The 22,424-nt window shown below is 39.0% G+C and overlaps 2 protein-coding genes across 3 annotated transcripts in view; both read left to right on the top strand.

The window, feature by feature from the left end:
* draxina (dorsal inhibitory axon guidance protein a) overlaps positions 1–2,838 on the top strand; it is a 31,867-nt gene extending 29,029 nt beyond the window's left edge. For both annotated transcript variants that reach the window (XM_042497361.1, XM_042497373.1), the window contains exon 7: positions 1,649–2,838. In XM_042497361.1, coding sequence (XP_042353295.1) covers positions 1,649–1,761 — 113 coding nt within the window. In that variant the 3' untranslated portion in view covers positions 1,762–2,838. The remainder of the gene's footprint in view (positions 1–1,648) is intronic.
* A 6,079-nt stretch (positions 2,839–8,917) lies between these two features.
* On the top strand, positions 8,918–22,424 carry LOC121950464 (angiotensin II receptor-associated protein). Its single transcript, XM_042496474.1, has 5 exons — positions 8,918–9,050; positions 10,730–10,764; positions 10,932–11,040; positions 13,837–14,047; positions 21,336–22,424. Exons 1-5 carry the CDS (start codon positions 9,024–9,026, stop codon positions 21,461–21,463), a joined length of 510 nt encoding a protein of 169 aa, XP_042352408.1. The 5' UTR covers positions 8,918–9,023; the 3' UTR covers positions 21,464–22,424.

The following is a 22,424-nucleotide window of genomic DNA, read 5'->3' as shown; positions in this document are numbered from 1 at the left end:
ACTGTCTGCTCTGAAAAATGTCTATGATATATATATCTATAATGATATATCACTATTTTAACAGTTAAAGTACCACAAGGCATGGGTCACTGCTTAAAGAAATAGTTTGACATTTTTGTGAAATAAACCTATTTGGTCTCTGGAGGAGAGTAAGATGAGAAGATTGATACCACTCTAATGTCTGTCAGCAGCAAGTGAACATATGAAGCAGTTGCCAGGCAACCAACAAGACTCCAGGAAGTTACTGATCGTGTCAACACTTTGTTTTTTGTACTGATTAAACAAGATATTAATTAGTGAGCTCAGATGCTGGGGGATGGATTTGTTAGATTTAGACAAAATCAGACTAAATGTTTTTCCTGTTTCCTGTTTTTGAGCTTAGCCGAGTTCAGCGGCTCGAGCTTCATATTTACTGTAGAGACGTGAGAGCGTTATCAATCAAAGTATCAGCCACAAAATGAATAAACATGCATCCCGTACATGTGAAACTTTCGCTCTAAAGAAATACTCCTCTTGGTGGCACTTTTAGATTCTATGTGAGTGTTTATAGCAGTAGCTTGTCTTTTCATGTGCATTCATGTATTTTAGAGGCTGTTTGCACCTCTATGTTTTTTGCATGAAATGTTAAACTTTAGTTTCGGTTTGGCCTTTGGGGACCTGAAAATACAAACTTTTGAAACCAGGTTCCAGAGTGCAGTCTTTTGAAAATGCAACCCTTTCTGTCGCTGTGTGAACTTGCAATGTGTGAATCATATGAGAACCACAGACTGTATATAAAGATGGATGACACTCCCCCACTTACCCCCACCATGCTTAAGTAAGGATAAAATATCCGAGATACAGGCGTTGCCATCTTGTGTTGGTGATGTCATTAAGAGCTGGAGTCTGCGCAGTAGCGATATCTGCGGTGGTGGAACACCAATCCGAACAATCGTTAGCAACGCCATTAAATGCGATTGCACGGATTGGCTGTCACAGTTGTCAATCATGGCTGAAAACCCCTTTTTTGTAGAAATTACTAAATCATTAAAACTTATAAAAACAAGCACTTGAACAAGCATCAGGGTGATGAGAACTACCTTCAGTGACAGAAACCATCTTTGGGAAAATTTATTTGGAGTGTACTTTGGGTTTTTAGTTTGGCCTGTGTCCCATTCACTGAAATGGAGGGGCGGGCTTTATGACCTATACTGCAAACAGACACCAGGGGGCACTCGAGATCGAGTTACACTTAAGGGGAACCATCATTATATACAGTGTAGGTTTTATACCAACTTTCGTCCTGGCAGCCTTTCTGTTGTTTTGGCGGATCCATGTACATGAGGATAGTTCCCTCAGTGTTATCTTATGAAAGATTTCTTGAAAAACGCAAAGAAAATACTTTTCTGTTTTTAGTGGGGTGGTTTTCGTCTAAACGTGGCTTTAGACATGTCCTCAAAGTCTCACTGCTCATAATTTAAGCCCAGTGATTTGTGACAAAATGGGTTGAAACTTGCAACTATGTGCAATGCGCCGGTCTGCAACGTTGTCAAACTTGCTACTTCACACCAATGCAACTATCATCTCCATAGCAATGACTGTCTGTACTTCTGTGATAATAATAATTCTGATAGTTTATGATTTTAATAAATCTAAATCTTACTTTCAGGGTTTCGTTGTTATGCTAAATTCCACCGGAAGCGGCGTGTAACCAGGAGGAGGGGTCGCTGCGTGGTGCCAGAGTCCGTCAGCAGCGACCAAGGAGGCTTCATCACTATCTGAGGAAGAGGAGGACAAGATGGAGGAGCGTGAAGGAGGAAGAGCAGGAAAAATGTCCCCATGACCACTCTGACATAGTTCAGCCAACACATCACATGACACTGCTAACACGCTGCCAAGTGCTGAAAGGTGATGGCTTGCTGGTTTTTATAATCAATAACACGGTGGAACACATCCAGATACCAACATCTGGTCATTTAAAAAAAAAAACACACGATTTAACAGGACATACTGTTTGACTGTTGCATTATGGGATGAGCCACACTTTCTATTCTAGCAAATCAGCACCTTTAAGCGCTTATTCAGTTCAGTTAAACACATAAATCCGTTTTATTTCAGTCTTTATCGCTGCAGCAGCACTACAGAATAGAAAAAAATGGGCTTTTTTAAAACTAACTCATGCAAAACAAAGATGATTTCATTCTAGAAGATTCGTACTTTATTTGCTTAAATTGGTATAAAACATTCCCCCAGCTGGCAACACATCACATCATGAAACATCTCATACTTAATGTGTTAATATCACCACAGTTATGGCAATTATGGCTGTTGATTGGGTTTTAATTTTGAGCAAGAGCAGATTTTATGAGTTTTGAAAACCCTTTTTCAAATGTCTCTCAGTTTTTCCTGCATCTGATTGTCTCTGTCCTGCTGATCTGAGTCTAACAATGTTTACAAATCATTTTTATTATTGCATTACTGTGCTTGAGTAATGCAAAGGAGTCCCAAACGGATGGCTTTTATTGGTTCAGGATCATTCAGTTTGAGTCAAGTAAGCCGTCACAGAAATTATGCTAAATTAGTTTCTGTGTCTCTGCCACATTTTGTTTCCTGGCACTCTTACTCATCAAACAAATGCTGAAAATGATTTAGAAATGCTGTTTGAACCCAGTCTGCTGTCTGTTATTGTAAATAAGAAAGTGTTTGAAAACAACTTTTAGTTGAATTGGCGCCACTTCTCTTCAAATGTACGTAACGGTAGAACGATAAACAAAGATGCTTGTTTGACCTTCCTTTTACACGTCTTAATATATGTTTTATTTATACTGTACTTCAACACGTTTGTACACATACTGTGTTTTTCTGTCTTTTTTGTTTGATGATTAAAAACTTACTTAGAAAAAAAACTGTGGTGTAAACCTGTCTATGTTTTCAGCACTGAGGCGTATGTACAACCACGAAACGGCCTGTAAAGTGTTTGTTCTGTTTATTGTTCTGTTTCAGGTCTGTTTCAGGACCATGGACAGGGTAACTCTAAAATACAACTATAGAAACACAACACCTTGCTACAAACACTGAGCTACAAATACTGGGCTACAAACGCCTTGCTACAAACGCCTCGCTACAAACACCTCGCTACAAACGCCTCGCTACAAACGCCTCGCTACAAACACTGTGCTACAAACACTGAGCTACAAACACTGTGCTAAAAACACTGAGCTACACTGCTACAAACGCCTCGCTACAAACACTGAGCTACAAACGCCTCGCTACAAACACTGTGCTACAAACACTGAGCTACAAACACTGAGCTACAAACACTGTGCTAAAAACACTGAGCTACAAACACTGTGCTAAAAACACTGAGCTACAAACACTGTGCTAAAAACACTGAGCTACACTGCTACAAACGCCTCGCTACAAACACTCTGCTACAAACGTCTCGCTACAAACACTGGGCACAAATTCTGCACGGAGCACTACAAGTGTGGCGATGAATTTCCAAAAACATTGGCAGTTTTTTTTTCTATTGCAGCCACCACACTAGCCGTCATTATTTCCAGTCAAGGTGACGTAGGCGTATTATGCGAGCGCTAATGGAAAGGTGAGCCCCTTATACGTGGGAGCTGCCATATATTAGGGATTTCTGGGAGGTGATAGTCACAGAGGAAATGTGGATTCAAAACTTCTTGATGATCCGCTAGACTTTTGAGATGTTATACAATGCAATAACACCTCTTGTAGTGCCTGCTGCACCATGCCTAAAAAACTACCTTTTTTTTTCAAAACTGACATGTTTCCATCAGGCGTAGTTTATATTTGCATCTCCATTTGTGCAATTTGAGGGTTAATGAAACCCAATAAAGGAAAGTGATAACTGCCATGGATTGGACAATTTAGAATCGGGTTCTCAGCTGGAACTGGTTCTCTGTTCCCATCCCTAGCCATGAGCTCAGGAATTGCTTGTGTAATTAGAGGATAAAACTTTTTCTATATTTGAAACTTAATTTAAGATAAGACAAGATGTTTTTGTAAAAAGGACCATAAAATATAAGTAATATAAATTTAACACTGTAGGTGAGATATGGACAGAGGTATAAATAACGTAAAACTTCAAATTAAAGCCAAGTCCTAATTAGAAATGCAGTTCTTTTTACTAGCCAAATGTGGCTACACAATTTGACAAATAAAGGCCTCTCTTAATTAGAGGCCCTGTTACCATGCATTTCATCTTTATATACGTGTTTTAGTTGTATTTAGTTGACGAATACTGGCGGAGTAAACAAGAGAGATGACAAAAAAAGGCTTCATGAAACAATTTGATTGTATTTCCATCTTTGCTAAGTAACAGTTTTATGTAAAAGTAATTCAAAGCCTGTCTGATATTTAGACACCTCTCCCAAATATAAGCCTACTGAGTTCAGTGGTTTAAGCAAATAATAGCCCGGGCTATTAAATAAAGTTTTACTGTATGTACAGGTTGTGGGTGCATATACACACAAGTGTGTGTACAGCAGTGTTGCAATAATAAGTAAGTATACAGTAACATAACATGGAAATTAAGTGTAATTCCTTTAAGTGTCCTTAAGTACAGTACTAGAGTAAATGTAATCAGTTACTTTCCAGCACAGGTTTGGAGTATGTGGCTGACTCAGCAGGTTAGTGAGCGTCAGGATGTTCTGAAGAAAGGTGAGAGGTTAAATGTCTTGTTTTCTTTGAGGAAGAGAGAAATTCCTCTTTGAGCTGCTTCAGAAGAATAAAGATCATGACCGATTCTGTCACATATTCTAAACACATAATCTTTTTCAGAGGCAGTAATGAGGCGCCATCCATCTCAATGTGATGAGATGAACGCTGCAAATCTTTGAAGCTCATTATCTCCAAACTCCCCTGAACTGTGTCAAAACCTTTTAACGCGAAGCTTACGACACATTAGAGCAAGTGCAAGCAATAACACTCAGCGTGTCTCTGATCCGAACACACACACGCTCGCTGAGAATCTATCAATATTTGATCAGGTGGAGAAAGTAACACTCATTTTTCTCTCCCAACCACCGGCTCGCTCGGACTGTGATTGTGCCATCCTGATTTACGGCTACAGAATAAAAGCAGCAGTGATGTATTTTTAATAGTTACCTCTGACAGAGAGTGCCCTGTTGAAACCTGGCCAACAGCCAGCCGAGTGATAGATTACACAGAGCCACGTCCCGGCAGAGCTGTAGCTTCACATCACCAGCACCCACAAAGGCACTTCTACCTTTCTTAAGGGTTTCTCCAAGTCATTAATTACCAAAAGTTGCTTTCTTAGCACAACTTTTCAAGATCAGGGAACGCTCGCAAGGACACAGGTGGCCTGCTACAGTGAGAAGTATTTACATGAGTAAACAGAGAGAACAAAACAGACCAAAACTCGTTTAATGAAACCTGGATCGACATCAGTTTTTGTGTGCTGTGGTCTAATGCTTTTAAAAGGCATTTAAAACCTTTGAAACTTGAGCAAATTGGCTTGTTTTCTTTCAGGAGCTTGGCGAGAATTGTCTTGGAAATTGCAAGAAATTAGTACTGGAAGAAGGCAGTGAGCAACAAAAGAAGAAACTAACCAAATAAGCAAGAAATTAGTGAAAAGTACAAGAAAATTTCCCTAGATATTTTCCCTAGCTTTTTTCAATCACTTTTTAGATCGACTGATTTTTGCAATTTGTGGAACATTTCTGACCAAGTTGCTCATTTCCTTTTCTTCCCCATATGTTTTAAAGACATTGCACCACTTTCCTGAGAGTTCAAATACTTGTAAAAGGCGACTGAAAGCAGCACAAAAAGGTGATGTTGCTTCAGGTTTCAAATGGTTAAATGAAAATAGGAAACCTATTACTGCCTATATACTGAAAATTATGTATTTTTTAGCACTTTGCAGTTGCAAATTGCCTTTGTGTTATGAAAGAAACAAGACGCCAGATTTAAAGGGTGACAGAAGGCTGCAACTTTGCATGTTACAGACTCCAACAAGACTCCTTAAATTCATTAGATAATTATGAAAGAAAAAGGGCGATATCTATAAAACTACACCTATACTTCTAATAATAATGTATTTGAAATGATGTTATGTAATTTTTAGCACCTTTTCAAGTCATTTCCTTGTTTGTTTTATTGTTTTTTGTGTGTGCTAATGTTTATGAAAATTTCTTGTAACTTACAAATTTTTGGCCATGGCATGTCCAGATTTTTTTTTTTTATTGGTGTGGTCCAAGTGGGGCGCTGACTTATGCAGGAGTGGCATGAAGTACAAGCACTGCTGCGAGCACCACATCAGCACAGTTTTAACGTGCTATTTCTGTTTCCATTACCCATACCTACATCAATTACAAACATCTCACTGTCTTACATTCCTGTTTACAGTTTAGATTAAAAGATGAATAGACCTACCCATCACAACACAACAGAGAAACACCTCACAAACGTAAAATGAAACTCTGCTCTGCGGCTCCGCTCCAAACAGCAGATCTTCTTCCTCCTCTGTGGTTTTTTGGCAGAATAGACACTACTCTGACACATTTCTGCCTCTCAGGTTGACGACTGAATTGCATCTATAAAAGAAAATTCAGTTTATTTGTCAAACAGTTCAAACAGATTGTGCAGCCAATCGTAATGGGGCGGCACCTGAGGTGGCCAATCAGATTTCAGGTTTGTGGCGACACGCTCCTGATTTTTGGGGGTCATTTCTTATAAAGTTGCTACATGTTTTCTTATGTTCTTGAGAAAAATTAGGCTATTTAATCAAGCTATCAAGGGTTAATTAGCAGTACTAAAAATAGATAAAATGTATAAAAGTGAAGTGTGAAAGATGATGAGCTCAAGCATCACATTTACACACTCTGTCACTCACTGTCACGGCAGCTCAGGGTGTAAAAAGCATCATTTATTTGCACTTATGCGCATCAGCTGCTCTGAGAATTGCTTTTCCTCTGACGTTCAACGATGTTACACCTCAAATTAAATAACACGTCCCACATTTATCACACTGCAATCTCATTTAACACATTCGGCACTCAATCAATGCCTCAATCATGGAGGAAAAGCTCGAGTCAGGGGTCAGAGGTCAGCAGGAGGTCAGGGTTCACACTGAATGAGGGGCTGAAGGAGGCCATCTGCCACGCTTCAGGCACACAATGGATCATCTCCTTTAAGGCGCAAGAAGGAACGAGTCCAATCATGACGAGAGCATCTCACATGAACATTTCAAAGATTTTGCCGCTGCCTTCGTCCGCCCTGATTTACAGTGAGTTCAAGGGTCAAATGTGCTTTAAATCCAGATCGAGACAATTTCGGACGTTCAGTAACGAGGAGGGCGGAGGTCAGTTCCCACAAGTGAAAGATATTTCATGATTTTCTACCTTTAGAAAAGTGAGATGAGAAATTGAAAAGTGAGAGGAGAATTATGCTTATCTGCAGGAAGTGTTTCCTGTGAAGCAGTATGAGCATGTAACTTTTTTTCCTTCACCTTGAAGATAACTCAAGCGAAGTCGCCCACTTTTGGAGGCAAGTTTGTCTCTAAAGGCCCAGACACACCAAGCCGACAACAGAGAACTAGCGGCAATAAAAGCCCGCTGCTGCATCGCATCACATCGCCTGTATCTCTGCCAAAAAATTCAAGGTCAAGATCAAAATAAACTTTATTGTCCCCTTGGGAAATTTCTTCTTGGGTAACTATTATTTAAAGTTGCGATCACAGTAAACTTTAGAGCCAATCAGTCGATACAATGAGGTGAGACACACAGAAAAACGAAACACCAGCAGTATTCGTGAAAACAGAAACAGTATTTTTGTGGAATGAGCGTAGGAAGAATGGATGGAAAAAAACAATATAATTACATTTAAAATAGTCACAAACAAGCAGACAAAGAGCCCTTTGACTGCAGAGCATCAGTCTGAAAAATGGTTACTTCAACATTTAATCTGATCAGCTGTGAGCTATCAATCACTTTCCTCACGCTGACCTAAACTAACCTTACTTTTGATCAGATTTACCGCATAAATACTGATTTGTCCAGAAGAAGCTAAATAAGAAGATTTCTCTTAGTTATAACCATGTTGAAGGCGAGATAACAGGAGGATAAATTACAACATTAATCATACATTTTGTTGTAGGAAGATAAAACTTAATGAGTTTATATATATTACAGTTCATGTCTGTTGGAGCCATAATGAAGAAAGTTGTATATCTGCCTAATTTAGAGTCAAATTAAAAATCAAAGTCTTAATTAATTGCCTTGAAATTGTATTTACACATCCATGATCTCCAGAGGATAGATTATAATTATTTCAATGATCCATTAACTTTATAGCATCATCATCAAATCATATTTGAACTTGTCCAATACTTTATTAAAAAAACATAATAATGATGACGTTTCCATCCGCTGTACTTAATGTTAAGTGCTAATTAGTGATTTGTTAATTCTGTTGTTGTGCTGATAACATACTATATTATATTTTTTATTTAATGGGTTAATGGCCCTTCATGTAGCTGCTTACCAATTTTACTTTTAAGAAAATTCATATTCCAGAAAATAAAGAGTAAATATAGTATTTACATTTTTAAAAAAATCAATATGCATTAAAAAATAAATACATTTCTTCAACTTTTTACATATAATTTTGTATATTTTTTTCCTATCTTGTAACGTGTTAGCAGCTGAGCAGACTGAATCCCTCATTCATTCATTTTTTAATGTTCATACAGACATGCTACATTCCTGATCATTCATACTGAACCTCTGGAGGGAAACTGTTGACGCCCACGTGCTCTCTGTCGGTCCGAGCGGGAGCAGGAGGAGAGGCGAGGAGGGGGGGAGGAGGTGTGAGTCACATGGGACGCAGTCAGGCTGCTGTCACATGGTTTGTGTTTGCAGGCTGATCTGAAGGGAGGAGGAGGAGTTTGAGGGAGAAGTTTGTGTAAGAAACAATCTGCGGCAGCTTTTCATGTAGCAACAAGTTGAAGCAGTGAAGCGGATAAAGAAGGAGCTGCTTTCCCCAAACAGCCTGTGATGGAAATCCCTGCCATTAATCTAAAGGTGAGTCTGCGTCTGTACTTGTTTGTAATGTTGGATGTTTTGTTAATTGTGTAACTGTGTGAAATGATGTGATGATGCCAACTTTGTTGCTTAATTCTTACTGCTAATTCCTTTATGTGGCAACTACGTGCCTCTTTATACACATCAGAATAAACTAGAGAAAAGTGTTGGATTTTTTTGTTGTTGTTGTTAAATATAGTCGTAGTAGGTTTAGTTATTTGGGAGATACAGCTTTTAAAAATGTGTTAAAGTGTGTTTAAGATGATAGATTTCACTGATTTGTTGTCAGTGATGAGCAGCAGCAGCTCTGTAGACAGAAACTGACATTACTGGATGTTAAAAAAATAGTGATGATTATAGGTGATGTTAAGATGATGTGCACACAGCTTTGGCAAAGATCAAACAAAAACTGATATACAGTGAATTTTCCACTAGATATTGAAACAAAAATCTTCACATTCTGCTTTAAATTAACCAAAAGACAATAACTTGTTAGTCATTTCTGAATGTCCACATGCTGCATTTAAAAAAATAATTACCAACTTTACTGTAAGGAACATGAAAAGAGTAAACTGATGACTCTGTGTCATGTCCCTTTAAAAAAATAACCAACACTCAGTTGAATTATATTTTTTCACTCTTTTCAAGGCAAAAAAAAGTGCAAAAAAAGTTTTAAAAACTTTCTTTCAAAACTCAGAAACTTGGACTTTAATACGTAATGTGAAATGTCAGAGAAATAGATGTGAATAAGAAACGGATGGAGCTCTCATACTGATGCTTTTTTCAGGGGAAGATGGTGAATTTTCTGATTTATAATTCAGGTTCAAAGAAATTTCAAACCAGCAATCTGTGAAGCCGAGAAATCGGTCACACTGATGCAGCATCACATTTTATTCCAGATGCAAACTGATCACATGTTTTACATTAAGTCTTGTAGTCCTGATGTTTGTGAGCTCACTTAGACTGAACCACAGCTGCATCTTTAGTATGAATTAACTGTGAGTTAATTTTCCATAAATAAACGAATCATTTTGTTAAGAAAATGTAAAAAAAAAAAAAAAAAAAAAAAAAAGTTCCATAGTCCAAGGAGACACTTTTAAAGTAGAGTAGTTATTAGTTGTTTGGTTGATTAGTCAATAAGTCAATTGGGAGAAAAATAATCTAAAATAATAAAGCCAACTTTTTTGACAACCTTTTTAGTATTTTTTTTTTTAAAGCAAAAATGTTGAAAAACAAGGTGACTTTCCGAAACAAACCCAGTGATTTAAACAATCAAAAGCACTGAATAAAACAGTTTTATGTAAAAAAAAAAAAAAAAAAAAAAGCTGTATTTCCGCCTTGCTAACTGCCAAGGGGCATCAAACTACAGTGGCTGATGCAAAAATAAAAAAATGCCCTATATTATGTTATATTCAATATCTAGCAAAGAAATAGATTCTCACAAATCCTGCATACCAGACCTTTTAATTATTCTTAAAATATTCTTCTATTCTTAAAAATATGGAGCCATCACTGTGTAAAAGTTGGAGTCACTGAGTGTTTGCAGTTTTAGTTAATAAATGGAGTACTGATTGTCATTTTTTGTCAGTCATGTCTAGACTGAAGTGTCCTTGACCACCGGTAAAAAAATTAAAAGCGATCCTGTATTTCTGTCTTTTGTCTTTTGCTCTCTGTTGTAGGCCATAGTACTGGTGCACTGGCTGCTTACAGTATGGTGAGTGTTTTTTCCACAAACCTGAGGAATTTCTCTCCTCTTCTGGCACACACACACACACACACACACACACACACACAGCCTCAGAGTCATGATTCAGGCGTACTCTTTCACCTCCACGTCCTTGTGTATCCCTGATATGAGACTGTATCGTGTGTGTGCTGCAGGGGCTGCATGGCGTGGCTGCCCACCTCCTTCGCCTGGGGGAACTTCAGTGTTTTAGCAGTCGGGGTCTGGGCCATCGCACAGAGGGACTCCATCGATGCCGTGCTCATGGTGAGTCTTGGACATGATTCCTTCACGCAGGCTGCAATCTGAACATCATGTGGGTCTCGTACAGGAGTCTAACTATAGGCACAGCAATGCGTATCCGTGCTAACCTATTTGTCTGTGGAATCTGGGACAATCTGTGAGCGTCCCTTTGAGAGAGACAGCCTTGCCTTAATTCAGCACAGAGCGCCATAACCGAGGCTTTCATGGTGCGTCAGTTCACAGCAGCAGATGTTTCAGACTGGTCTGCAGTGTTTGGCCAGTCTTAATTTGGCTTTTAAATTAGTCTAATGCAAGTTTAACAAACATAAAGACTTGCCATATCTTTGAACAACTCCTGTTTCTGATCAGCGTCACCACATGACCAAAAAAAGAGGAAAATGTGGCTCATAATTTGGGGTTTTCTAATAATGTTGTAAAGCAACAATAATATGGAATATAAATTTAGAGAGCGCATACCCAGTTCAAAAATACAGCTATCTTAAGTTTTTGGAGGGGTATTAAGCTGTGCTGCCTTGTGCATTTAATTGTGTGTATTTAAAAAACCCAGCAGCAGAAGATCTGAGTTGTAATGTAGGCCAGTCCCAAACCATTAAAAACAAGTTAAATAATCTTAAAAGCTATTTAAAAAGATACTGGGAGCCAGTGGAGTGAAGCTAAAACCTTGGTAATATGCTTCACTACCACCACGGTTTTAGCTTTGAAACCATGGCAACATTTTATAAGAACATCTGACACAGTAATGATAAATGTATAACATAAAAAAGGAAAAGTATAAGAGCACCACTTTAAGAAAGTCAAAAAAGCAAATTAAATGAATGTAGATGTCTATCAGAAGTCTGACTTTTAGTTATATCTCAGCCAAAGTCAAAGTCTGTCTGTGTGACAGCGGCCTCTGACTGTGAATGTGCGCTACATGTCAATACAATCCACCACAGGGTCAAGGAGACGCACCCTAAGAAAAAAACTGGCTGTCCAGCGCCTCTTTCAATGACACGTCTGACAGTAATGGATTCTGACTGTCACTGCCGTTGGGAAGTAACCATAGGGGAGCCTTTACCTTGTGTACTTAAAAGTCCAGGGAGCCTCAGGAAAGAGCCCTGTGGACTGAGTCGGCCAAAGTGGGGAGGAAAGTTGAAAGAAGAAATAATGCAGAGGACTCTTTGTGGTTCAGGGTGCAGCTTTAAAATCAAATCCTCCAGGGAGAGACTGAAGGCGGGTTTCCATTAACCCTCAAATTGTGCAAATTGAAATTGCGAAATATAAAAAACACCTAATGGAAACATTTCAATTTCCGGAAAAACTCCCATTTATTGCAAAAAAAAGTTTTTACGCCTGCATGAGGCGGTTTTTCAGGCAATGTCGTAAAGCATTTTTTTTGCAAAATTGCAATGGAAACACTTTTTTCACTTTTATAGGTCACATGACGCTGTAGCTATGAGGTTGTCAGTAGAAACTATCACCACAGTAGAAGTCGCAGAACATCAATCAGCAGTCATCTCGCAATTTTTTTGACATTTTGAAAATATTGCTCAAGTTTAATGCAAATCTGTAATAGAAACCCTCCTAGAGATGGGACATAGTCCCTCTTTCTCCTGTGCTATGGAGCATCCTGCATGCTGCTTTTTATTATCAACTCTTAGCTTCTCTTTCTCGAACCTCAAGTGGTTTAAAATGGGAGTAATCATATGTTCAATTCATATTTCCTTCATATCTGGCTTTCGAGGTGTTCTCATATATGGTGTGATTGATTCTTACGGTGCTTGAGTCACATTGCCCTCCTCTCCGCTCAGCCTTCGCATTATTTGTGTTCTGTAACCGAGTACGTTATCATATATGTGACATCTGTTTATGTGTAGAAAATGCTGGCAATCGCAAGAGCCATGTCTTGGCTTGATTTCTTTTCAAAACATGAGAAGAAGGCATTGAGCAACTAATGGAGAAATTAAATTATCAAATTATCAAAAAGTTGGTAGAAACTACAAGAAAATTACTTAAAAATTAGCCAAAAAAAGAAAGAAAGAAAAAAGTAAAACAAACAAACAAGGAAGTGAAAAAAAGCTTAATAAATAATGAAAATTCTGTAAAATACTTATAAAATACAATCATATATCTTATAAAATACAATAATGATAATTCTGAATACAGTTTTACAGTACATTTTTCCCCAGCTTAAAATCTACTTATTTCATGCAGAAAAATTTCTGCCAAGTTGCTCATATCTCTTTGTCCCTTGTTATGAAAAGAAAGGCCACCAGTTTGCTCAGGTTTCAAAAGATTAAATATTCGTAAAGGCATCAGAATAGCAGCAGAAGTAAAGTAATGTCAATCCAGGTTTCAAAGGGTTAAACAGACCCATATACAGACAGATAATGTTATACTCGCTGATCTGCACTTCACATTTTGGGGTCAGGTGTACTTGGACCCGGGCTGGGTCCCTGATGTTAAAGAGTCCTTGGAGAATCATTTCTCATCCCAAAATACAGATTTGACTCTTCCAGATAATAAAGGCAACAGGAAAAATCCCAAATTGAATGTTTTTAATCTTATTTCTTGCATTTTTCTTTTCATTCTGATTTCTTGGCACCGCTTTGGTTTTTAAGTCATTTCCCCTCAGAAATCTCGACTGTTTTCCACACACAGTCTTTTGGAAGAAATCTTTCCCCGTGGTCTAATTACAGATTTGTGTCGGCGCTTCAGAGCGTGAAAGCACTTTCCATACTGACACATGCAGTAAGCCCAAAAGCCTGACGCACCATCTGTGTCCATTAAGACGTCTTTCTCTTTCTGTTCCTCTTGTAGTTTCTGGTGGGGATGTTTGTGACGATAGTGACCGACATCATCCATTTTGGGATCTTTTACCCGATGAATGACTTTGCAGCAGAGAGCGGGAGGAACGCGTTTCGCTTCAGCGCAGGGATGGCCATCCTCAGCCTGCTGCTCAAACCCGCGTCCTGCTTCTTCGTCTACCAAATGTACCGCGAGCGTGGAGGAGATTACAATGTTAACTTTGGTAAGTACTGCGAGATAAGTCGAGTACAGTGACACGAAAAGTTAGTGATCACAAGTGTAGGGCTGGTTATGAAGAAGAGGGATTTTCAGCTCTGATTAAGACAAAAACAGGAAATTAAATGCTTCCAAAAATAAGATTCCTACAGTGATGCTACCAGAATCAACTCCATATGATCAAATCTCCTTTTGAGAGGTAGATGACAGAAAATAACTCATTACAGAACAAAATAAGGTTTCACTGAGTCAGTACATGTTCAAGTATGATTTCAGAACCAGTGAGAAATGTTTGAGGTTTTCTCCCCACAAAAAAATGATCCCTGAGTGTGACCAAAGCTGGAGGAACGGAGTGATGCATGTGTCCAGGGGCGCTTTGAGATCCTCCCTGTGTTGTTTTATGCAGTTTGTCATGAAAGGCCTGCCAAGCACAGCACACACTGGGAAGTCTGTGTGCTAAACCACTGGCAGATGATTCCACAGTCAAACTAATTAGTTTCAGTCACAAGACTTGAAAATGCAGCAAAATATCTGAGCTGCAGTTCAGCCCGGGCAGGATAATCATTTCTCCACGAGATGTTTATAACGTTTGTGTGTCAGTCTGGCCACCAGTTTATTCTGCATGCAGGAACATTAAACACACGCAGGCTGAAAACTAGGGCTGTAATCAACCAAAGAAGTTCTACGTACCCTTCAACCGATCGATTGATGTTGGAAAAAAGTCTCGAGTAAGCCGAATGGCCACAGTACACTGAGTGCGCTCTACCAAAGCGTCTTTTTTTCCCCTCACAAAGCTCGATATTAACACCCACCCTCTGGGAAGTGAATTGCCTAAAGTGAAAAATAAACATTATCTACATTGTAATATTATCCAACATGTTCTTATCCCGACTCATTACATATTGCAGCTTTGCATTGGACTTCTGCGTCTTCATGTTACGCTCTAGGTATCCGTCATGTCAATCAAAGCGCATGCTTAGGATTAGGAAACAAGGGCACGGATGGTTAGGTGTAGAAAAAAACATCACATTCAGATGGAAATCAAACACAGGAGTCCCGCATGAAAGTCCAGGACTGTGGTGCTCCTTATATTATGTCGTTACCGGCAGCGTCATAAGGTGACCTGCAGTGTATTATATTGATGCAACAGGCTCTGTCTAGGCCACGTTCTCACCTGATGCAGACTGTCTGCGCATCATGCTGCCGTTGTAGGTGCTACTTGCCGTCCACTGGCATAAAATGACACCGTGAACAGTTCTGTTCAGCCGCATTCTCAGCTGACGCCGTACAGGGGCGTATCATGTGGACGTGACAGGTGGCCTTGTTACTGTCACCAGCCAGCCAATCACAGTGGAAAGAAATATGGGGAACGCTAACCGTCACAGAGGACAAATACAGGTGATGAACATCAACGACTGCTGTTTTCAGCATGGAAAAGAAACAGTGACTGTGCAGCTAATGAGAGTTTGGTCCCACAAGAGCATATCGACCAAACAATTGACCAGAGGTTTCCCACTGAGCCGTATTCGTGATTTAAACATCGTCTCCAATCTTTGCCCTGCTGCAGAACAGCATTTATCAGGATTTTAGTCCATTTTAAAAAAAAAAAATTATTAAGTATATTAAAAATACTTAAAAACGTGTAAATAATTAACAAAAGTGCTGCATACCCCCGCAGTAACATTATGAATGTTGACTAGGCGTCTGCTTAACTTTCACTTTTCAGTCTTTAATAACCAAAATCTAAACATCTAAAGACAAATAAATCTGAACATCCAAAGACAAATAAATCTAAACATCCAAAGACAAATAGACATATAGTTGACATTAATTAAAAGCCTTTCAGCATTCAGCGCTCAGTAGGTTACAGCCTTAGTGTCTTGATAGAAAAATAGCACAGGATTGACGTAAAAGAAACACAGATGGAGTCCAAAGCAGCATGTTTGTGCACAGAAGCAGAGATTTTGTGATGTTCTGGACCGCTGAGTATCTCTCTCTCTCAGTACACTTCTTCCATTGACTGGTCAAGAGATACTCAAGATGTGTTCTTTGATTAAACAAGTGTGGTCATTGATTTTGCAGACTTAGACTCGCTTCCCTGAAAGCTTTTCCATCAGAAATCCCACCGAACTGTGACGTCTGTTACTCTTTATCCTTAAAAATGTGACTCATCTATATGGATTAACCAAATGTGGCTATATTTACCATCAGCTTGTGTGATTTGATGCAGATTTTTGCCTTCATAAATATAAAAACAACAGAAATGACAAAAATAAACCAGGAGGTGTGACGTGTGATTTATTATTAACTGTCATATCACCAGCTAAAACAGTAATTTATGACACGACACCCTGGGAAAAGCAATGAAATTCCTCCTGCTTTGTGACCAACACTGCAGTCTCCTGATTCAACTGTTTGGAGGATAATTGAATATTGATGAATCTGTTCCCCTCTGTGGTTTTTACTTTAATGTCACATACACGCAGCAGGTACATCCATTAGACTGTGATTGGCTGCGCCGTGACTGATGAGTGTTGCTAATGTTAGTTTCAGACAATGTGTGTTTTAATTGCTGTCTGATTGCATAGCTGGTGTTAACACGACTCCCCTGCTGCACCGAGCGCTCTGGGAACCAGGCAATCAGGTGCATGAGTGAGAAGTCGATTCAGGCGTACGGGGATACATTGAATTTTGATTGGCGGACGTCTTATACTGCTCTAAATCACTCGGTTTTTGTGTGTTTGATTTTATTTTTACGTGGTGTTATACAATAGAGGCTGTAAGACTGAGCGATTACACCTTAACTATAATTGACCGTTCACTAAACACTTCCCCTTCCCATGTCAGCGGCCTGTCAGGCTTTGGATTTCACCACACGCTGAAGCAGTGTGCAGTGTCAGTTGTGAGGGTTTTTTGTGGCCTTTCAAAACAAAGAGCAAACTTTAATCCATTTGGTCTGATGTTATTTGGAAAGTCCAGAAGAGTCACAAGATTGAATCATTTTATTTGCATTCAAGAAAGTACAGTGCTATACCAGAAGCAGCTCATATATTAACAATTTTTGCAAGTCTTAATGCTCCGTGGTCGCAAAATGCTACTAAATAGTCACAGTCTGGAGCTCTGCAAAAGCCCTGCTTTTTTGTGTGTGTTTGTGAGAGGCAGTGAGCTGAAGTGGGAGAGGGAAAAACGCAAAGCCAAAGCGAGTCTCACGCCGATGGCTAAAGAAAAAAAAGAAGATAATTTATACTCTATTTTCGCGATAAAGTCATTTTATACATCTCATGTGGAACAAAGTACAAGGTTTATTAGTCATTTTTTTAAAAATTTAAAACCTGACATTAAATTTTGTCCTTGATCCTGCTACATCTTTGGAGTCGAAGGATAAGTTGAGCAAAATCAGCAGCTGCAATGAAAATTCCATCCTGGTTTTTGGGCATGTTGCTGCTGATGGCATCATACAATTCTCACAGTGCATTTTTTGAATTTGCATCAGAGTCTTGTGTCCTGTCAGCTCCCAATAAGGTCCAGCCGTCCAGTGCAACAGCTTGATCCGGGATGTTAGGGGTTAACCATGTATCTGTGAAGATGTGCACAAAGCAGTCTCTGATCTTACGTTGCTGATTTAGCCTCTTTTTGCATCTCTAATTGCATCTCTTCCACTTTATTCTCCTGCGAGCGGACATTAGTCAGAAGAAGGCTTTGTAGAGGAACAGCTCTCGGTCCAAATCGGGTCTGCTTTGCCCTGATGCCAGCTCTCCTTCCTCTTTTCATCTGCCGCTCTCCCCTCAACAGTTTCATTTCTCCCCTCAAGGATCCCCACCAACAACATATGCTGTTGGTGGGGATCCTCTCACCGTCTGCTGCATTCAGTCCAAAACCCACACAACTTTTCCTGATGTTGATATGTGCTTCTCTACCATAGAGAAGTTGCGCTCCAGCAGACGGGGCCATGAAGTTAAAGAAATAGCAACAAAAAAAAGCAGAATTTGAGGAGCTACTGGCTGCTTCATCTACATGTGCTGCCATCATCATAGCAAACAATGTATTCAACCCACACCTAACTCAACAGTTGTTAGGCTTCATGTGCCACTGAGCAACTCTTGTAGGAATGAACCAGGCCCTGCCTCCAGTGCTTTATCCAGTTCTCTTTACAAATCCATGCATCATTTATTTAGCGAGCTATAGCAAAATATAGCAAATGTATATAGCAAAAAGCTGCCAGCAACAGTTGTCACTTCACCTGTAAAAACACTGAAGTCACTGGCTAAAAATGAGAAGCTACTTTTGTTAACTGTTTGAAATGATTGTGTCAAAAATTACCACCAATTTTGAGTTGTGAAATCTATAATAATTATGTGAACTGCACCAGAATGTGAAGCTTGACAGGCATAGCAACAGTAACTAAAGGAGAGCAGGGCTTAATGAATGTCCTCAGCTGTCTCGTGGTGACGCCGTCCGTTGATGCGTAATTCTCATGTGTGTCAAAACCCTCATTTCCTTGTTCTTTTCCTGCTTGTCATCGTTTCTGACTTCACAGTCTGTCCATCTGTCACACTGTCATGTTTTGTGTCATGTGAACATGTGAACATTCGTGTTGTCTCATGTTTTTTCCTGTTATGATTTGACTTTTTTTTGTCTCTTTTCTCTTCTTTTCACCACTGCTGACCTCTGACCTCTCAGATTTAGAGACCTCTGTGGACAGTCGATGCACTACGGATAGTGCTGACAGTGCTTTTATTGGCCGCCGTTATTGATTCCCGGCTTCTTCCTTTTTACCATTTTCTCTTCTCCAATCATCCTCCTCCATCTTCTCCCACACAGGAAGTAAGAACACAAATAAGGCTGCAGGACAAAAAAAAAGAAACCAACTTTTCTTTTATTGTTATTTATTTTTTAATTTATTTATTTTGTTAACAACTATTTTCTTGGTAATGTTCTGTTGTCCATCTTTCTCAGTCCTCTTTACCCGCCCATACCTGCCTGCATCGCTGTGTTTGTCAGTATGTATGTATTCATGTCTGTTGTATTATGTGAATTTATATGTTTGTGAAAGTTTGCATCTATGTATTATTCATATTTTTACTCTCCAGACAGCTCATTTGTGTTTGTGTATTCTGTTTGCATATATTTAAAGCAGAGCTGCATGATGGTGCACATTCTCAAATCAGCCTAATTAAAGTAATGTTGACTTATAATAGACAATGAATGTGACCTGCTTAAAATGCAGAGTTAAGTTATTGAATGTTTGTTAAGAAACTTGGTGCAGTTTTTTTAAACTATTAATGTATTTTTATGCTTTAAAATAAAGTAAATATAATAAAAATGTCAGTTGTGAAGATTGAGTAGAATTAACATTTACTTTTTCCAAATCATCCAAACCCTCTGCAATGAAAGTGTTTGTTTGATTTGTATTAATATGTGCATGTTTGTCACAGTTACAGGACTTAAGGCCACGCAGACGCAAGAGTGTGTGGGCCTTTGAACTTCCAAAAACACGTCATTTGTATTCTGACAGTGTCAGAGTTGAGGCTGTTTGTTTTAGAGCATAAGGAGCTTTGTAAGACTTGATGGATTGTGTCAGTATACTGCACTCTTAAAATTCATTATAAAGCGTGTTTACATAAAGTATACAGAGCTTACATCAAAGGTTTTCGGTAAACACGTATTCGAAGATTCTGCTCACAAGAAATTTTTCAGACTTCTTCTCAGATCATTGACGATCTGTCCCTGTGGTCAATTTCTTATCAATTAGCTGCAGAAAAAGCAGTTAATCAGACAGTAGATGATGTAGAAAGAAAATGCTTAAATGAGAGGAGTTTCTGCATCACTCAAAGAGTTTTTTTGACTGTAATTAGCTGTTTTCTTATCACAGCATCTATCAGAGGCAGTGTGTGCTTTACTGTTTGTTGGCAAAGACCTCTTTCAACAGTGAAATCTATATTTATCCAGAAGGGACCAGATGCTCAAGTCAAGATAACAAAAACTGTGTCATTAATCTCTGTAAAAAGAAATAAGTGTAAAAAGCCATCCCAGCTGCCAGATAAAATGTTGGCATTGTATGTTTCTGCAAACCATGGATACGTTATGATTGCTTGTTGCTATGTAGTGCATACGTTACATTTGAACAACTCTAGAAATGCCAGCCACTTTTTTGTGGCACTTTCCCTGTCCACAGGTCGCTAAAAAACTAACTTGTCCGGATCCTAAAAAGCAGCAGAAAAAAGAAAAGGAATATTTGATGGGTTGCCACAAAGCACCAACATCTGGACCCTACAAAGCCGCTAGAAATACACAAATGGATTGCTACACACAAACACATTTGGAGCCAAGAGCCAACGGAAACACAATAGGTTGCTACAAAGTGTCAGGAGCCTAAAGATGCTGGAAAACCACTGACAGGTTGCTACAAAACACTCACGCTTGGAGCCTTAAAACTTAATTGAATTACATAAACAGGTCACTACAAAATAACTATGTCTGGAGCTTGAAAAGTCGTAAAAACACTGACATGTCATTACGCAACACTCATGTTGAGAGCGTAAAAGTCGATGGAATTCCACAGACAGGTCGCTACAAAACAATGTTTGGAGCCAAAAAAGCAGCTGGGAACACTTTGACAAGTTCTAAAAAAACAACCATATTTGAAGCCTAAAACGACACTGAAAAAAATGGGCTGCTAAAAAACACAGTTTGGAGCCTAAAAAAGATGCTGAGATAAACAAAACCTGATGGGTCGCCACAATACAAGTTTGGAGTCTAGAAAGCTGATAGAAACAAACCAACAGGTTGCTAAAAATCAACTATGTTTGAAGCCTAAAAAGCCTCTGGAAACACACTGATTGCTAGAAAACACCCACATTTGGAGCATGAAAAGCAGATGAAAACAGCGATAATTTGCTAAAACACAACAGATTTATTTTGGTGTCAGTCTCGGTGTTCTGCATCTGGGCAGGTGTCTAACCCAGGTCACCATGCATAATTCCTTTCGCCTGTCAGTGATAAAGTCAGCTTAAATATAGGCTAGAAACTGATATGATATGTATGAAATGCACAAATGTAAAGTGTTTGTGGTTTGCAGAAATGTACAATCCAAAGTTTTTCTTCTGGGCTGAAAAATCAAGAAAAAGGAAGTTGTTTAGAAGATTTCTAAGGATTCCTTTCTTGTGCAGTTTTAATATGTATATTGCACACTTGATTAGCCGCAGTGATTCTAAGCAGATATGATTATGAATAATGCATTTGCATGGCAGGGGTTCTGGCTGTGTGTGCTGAAGACGTTTGGCTTGTCTCTGCAGGTTTCCCCTCTGTAGCACGAAACAGAGATGCCTACCAGTCCATTGACCACCAGGATGAGTCCTCCAGCTCAGGGAATCCCTTCAACCAGGCCCAGGACAGCAAACAGGCGGCAGCACGCACATACTGAGAGACCCAGGCGGTGAACGATGCAGTGTTTTCCTCTGATTCTTTATGCAGCAGTGCTTTGCTCGAGGGGCAATTTTTTACAATCGATTCCACATCGGTCCCTGTCTTTGTGCAGTCGGTCTGCAGCAGCCCTGACACTAAATTAAGTGCTTTTATTTTGGTAAATCATTAGCTCTAATTAAACCCATTTTAATGTTTTCTTCTAAGATTGAAATGTTTTTTGCTGAGCTGGCACATCGCTGCTGAATAAATACAGAGGAAAACACTGCTCCTCTGCTCCCATGCTGTTTCTGTTGTTGCCGCCTACTGTTTTTAGTAGAGAGGTTTTGAATTGAACTGTTTTCTGCAGCAGTTTTGTCAGTTTACTTTTTTCCAAGTGAGTCATTGTTAAAAAATCTGGCACTTACAGGCATTCATAGTATTTTCTCTTTGTGATCTGTACATTATCATATTCTCCTTGTGTGTAGTTTGTAATGATTATTTTCCTGTTACTTTTTTTGCTTTACAGTGCAGCAAATGCTGTTTTTTTTAACACAAGAGAAATGAAATGAATGTTCAATGCCATGCCTTTAGAAGCTACCTTGTGCCTTTGTACTCTTTCAACTCGTAAGAGCTGTGAAATCCTTCGACTGAGTTGAAGACGTGAATAACCAAATTGAATTGAAATTCTCATAACCGAGTGAGAAATCAGCAAAACCTTCACAGTGCGGTGCAGCACACAGACGGACACTGTTCACTGATAGTGATGTTGATCTATGCAAAATTCGTATTAAGACTACCGTCACTGTAACTGTTAGTTTTTGTAAAGATTTAAATTAATAAGCTTTCATTTCAAACCATTTTAAATGTGTCATTGTTATAGATATCATTAAAATTGCAAGTGTCTAGACTGCCGGAAACATTTTCTTGTAATGTAAAACTTGTTTCAATAAATTATAGACCGCATACTGTGCAGCCTCTGA

The sequence above is a fragment of the Plectropomus leopardus genome, chromosome 2 (assembly GCF_008729295.1).
Source record: "Plectropomus leopardus isolate mb chromosome 2, YSFRI_Pleo_2.0, whole genome shotgun sequence".
Taxonomy (NCBI): domain Eukaryota; kingdom Metazoa; phylum Chordata; class Actinopteri; order Perciformes; family Serranidae; genus Plectropomus; species Plectropomus leopardus.
Note: the sequence above shows the minus strand (reverse complement) of the source record. Positions and strands in the feature narration are given on the sequence as shown.